Source organism: Scardinius erythrophthalmus (assembly GCF_964197995.2).
Source record: "Scardinius erythrophthalmus genome assembly, chromosome: 9".
NCBI classification, from domain to species: Eukaryota; Metazoa; Chordata; class Actinopteri; order Cypriniformes; family Leuciscidae; genus Scardinius; species Scardinius erythrophthalmus.
In genome coordinates, this window is record NC_138229.1 from 30,266,957 (window position 1) to 30,270,617 (window position 3,661).

The 3,661-nt window shown below is 38.0% G+C and overlaps 1 protein-coding gene across 1 annotated transcript; it reads left to right on the forward strand.

The window, feature by feature from the left end:
- Positions 1-378: 378 nt before the first annotated feature.
- Positions 379-3,385, forward strand: kcnmb2a (potassium large conductance calcium-activated channel, subfamily M, beta member 2a; the record flags this gene model as incomplete). Its single annotated transcript, XM_081373808.1, is given in 6 exon segments — positions 379-425; positions 585-749; positions 1,306-1,354; positions 1,358-1,465; positions 1,467-1,505; positions 3,083-3,385. Coding segments are annotated over 6 exon segments (711 nt in total).
- Between the last annotated feature and the right edge of the window lie 276 nt (positions 3,386-3,661).

Here is a 3,661-nt window from a genome sequence, read left to right on the forward strand (position 1 = left end):
TTGTTCATAAACTGCACTTACAGTTATGGAGTTATGGACCATCATTCCTTGCTCATTTATGTATCACTGAAGTGCTCTGTCAGTGAATAGTTAATATATTCTTTACATAGTAAAAGCTGTGTAAAATCAATACTTCTGGCTTCTGTACACAAAATATGTCAAACTATGGTCAGATAGTTTTATAAGAGAACTGAAATGGAAATTTTATAATCTCAAACCATTTTCAAGATGGATATTTTTTAGGCTTTGTGACATAAGAGCATGTGGCAGGTGTTCAGTGTGACAGAATGTAAAATGTTGTGTAAAATGATCCAAGGATTTCTTTGGGACTTTGCATAACTCAGATCTTCCAGATCTCACTGACAGGCATCAGACAAGATGTTCTTTGTGAAGGGGGTCAAAACAACACAAGCCACTCAACAAAGGTGTACATCTGTTTACCACTTGCTCTACCTGATAGGCTACAATTAATGTAATTTTGGTAATTGTTATTCGTGTCATCATGTGTGGCCAATCAGCACCCAGGACTGGAACTATATGTTTGATCAATTATAATATTTCACTGTTTGGACGTCTTTTCCCAGTGTAATTCATAAGAGATTGTGGGGATATGAGCTAAAGGATAAAAAAAGGACAGAAACAGCGCTGAAGGCCGGGGAGGATAAGGCCATTCTGCTGGGTTTAGTGTTCAGCTCAGTCATGATGTACTTTGTGATCTGTATCACCATGGTGCGCACGCATGCAGACAGGTTGTGTTACATAACGACTGCTTCAATAATATTTAGCCCTGAACTATGTGTGACCCTGGATCACAAAACCAGTCACAAGTCACACGGTATATTTGTGGCAATAGCCAACAATACATTGTGTGGGTCAAAATGATTGATTTTTCTTTTATGCCAAAAATCATTAGGATATTAAGTAAACATCATGTTCCATGAAGATATTTTGTAAATTTCCTACCGTAAATATATAAAACATTTATTTTTGTGAGTGAATGCAGCACAATTGCGAACATAAATGGGTAACTTTAAAGGCGATTTTCTCAGTGTTTCGATTTTTTTTGCACCCTCAGATTCCAGATTGTCAAATAGTTGTATCTCGGCCAAATATGTTACTATCCTAACAAACCATACATCAATGGAAAGCTTATTTATTCAGCTTTCAGATGGTGTATAAATCTCAATTAAAAAAAAAAAATTGTGGTCCAGGGTCACATATTTCAATTATGTTTTTGGAAACTTTAAGTGTGACTTAGAAGAGTTATCTTTCTTTTAAAAGTTTTCTTTCTGTTGTAAAATGCAGTGTATTGACAGATGAGACCACCTGTATTGTGCTTAACTCCAGTCTTACGTAGGATGTCAATTGTTCATACAACTGTGGCTCTGACTGCTGGAGAAGCTCTGAGTTCCCCTGTCTACATGTCTACGTCAGCCTGAACGCCACCGGACATATCGGGCTGCTCTTTTAGCTACAATGAGGAGATGCTGGACGTCAGTTCTGAGGTGAATCTTTCAACTGTGGTTTCTCCTAAACAGCAATGGTGAAAGAATTCATTCAAAGGTGAAAGAATTTTGCATGTTAGGTGTGCTGACATTGGATTGGCTGCATCCCAAATCACATACGCACTTGAGTAGGTACTTATGTTGAATAAATAATTACTTCACAACCGCTAAAAAAGCACATTATATTTAGTATGAATGCGTGTAGTATGAATGTAATCTGGACGCACTACATTAACCATGTTATCATTATCATGTGACCTACCCAGTGCCGCTGCTAGCCATTTTGGTGCCCTAAGCATAATTCCTTTATGTCACAGCTACCGAGCATTTCAGGGTGTTCCATCCTGCAGTAACGTTATTCGATTTTTTTTTCCGGTGTGATAAAGTGAACTGGAAAAAATGCCCCACACCGAATGGACCAAATGGACAGCTGTCCACAGAGTAAATCAAGTTTTCAAGTCAAGTTTATTTATATAGCGCTTTTCACAACACAGGTTGTATCAAAGCAGCTTCACAGTAATAAATTAGAACAATACATCAATGTTTGTTTCTAGTGGAACGTCTACGTTCGGTAATGCTGATCAATAGTATCGTTGATTGATTAATTCAATTAAATATCCCCAAATATCCCCAACTGAGCAAGCCAAAGGCAACAGTGGCAAGGAACCGAAAAACTCCATCAGGTGACCTAAATGATTATTTTAAACATGACGCGTGTATAGATCTACCCATATTATACCACATATTCACATTTCATGTGTTGCGTGATATCTCTGCACCCAAGTAGCAGTGCTTCGCCTGTGCTTCCCCCTAATATAGTCCCAAGTCAATATCTGCCTAGGACATCGCCTAGTGTTAATCTGCATCGCTATTTGTACTCGTTTAGAATAAGCAGGCCACAAGAAGTAATTAGGTGGTTTTTTAGTTTTTTTTATCACTTTTACTCAGGACATGCTAGCTGGCAACAAAGGATTCCATTCATTAAGCTAAGCTAAGCTAGCGTCGACCCTGTCAAACTAAAACAATGCATGCACTGAGACAAAAATGCATTTGCCCACCTATCTAAATGTAAGAAAGAAGGTGAATAAGCCCTATTTCAAAAAACGGTGGAGTGTTCCTTTAAGTTCCTGTTGTCCTTTGTTTAGTTTCCCGCCACTTATTAGTTACTATGGAGATTCATTAATCATCAGGTGTTTGACAGTTCCCATTTGCTTTCTATTTAAGTTGCAGTCTTTTCAGTGTTCATTTGTCTGTTCACTTCACGTTAATGCATTGGTTGAGTTTATTTGCCTGTATTATTTGGATTTACCTTCTGAGTGTGTGATTAAATACTTTTAGCCTGATCTTCCTATTCATTGTCTGTTTGCTGCAACCCACCTTGACAGGCTTATGCTGAATTTTTCAGCAGGAAATGTCTTACTGACCAGAAACATTTAAATGGTATTAAAATATATCCAAAATTGCACATTTAAAGTAAATAATTTTCTTTATATACAAAACTGAAAAATAACATTAATAAATAATTCGTGGCTTTGTTTTCACTGTTTAAAGTAGATTTTTATTTTATTTTTCCACAGTGTTTTTATGTGCCAAAATGCCAGAAGGACCTCAGCGTCCTGCGTGTTATGGTCCAGAATATTTCAGAACATCTGAAGACTCACCAGCAGGTAACATGTTACCACGACTCCAGCGAGCATCAGGCCAGTATCCTTCTGAACCATCCGCATGGCAGAAGTGCAGTTTTCCACTCTCTCTTCTGGCCCTCCTGCATGTGTTCTGGAGGAACCCTCATCATACTCATGGTCAAGCTCACTCAATACCTTTCCATACTGTGTGAACAAATTGGCAAAGCACCAAAGTGGAAGGGGCACAGTCATTGACAGACTTGTGAAGTGCATGGATGAGCTTTAATTTCTCTTTCAAATGCTTTTTGGTCTCCTGCTGTTGACTGGATTGACTGGAAATTGATATGTTAGTCTTCCATGGCTAAGCTATATTGTAACCATCTGAAGCGCAATTCCAGATGGAGCTAGTGCTGTTCACATTTACATTTACATTTACATTTAGTCATTTAGCAGACGGATTTATCCAAAGCGACTTACAAATTAGGACTAAATTAAGCGAGTCATCATGAGGAGGCAAAAACAACGCAAGAA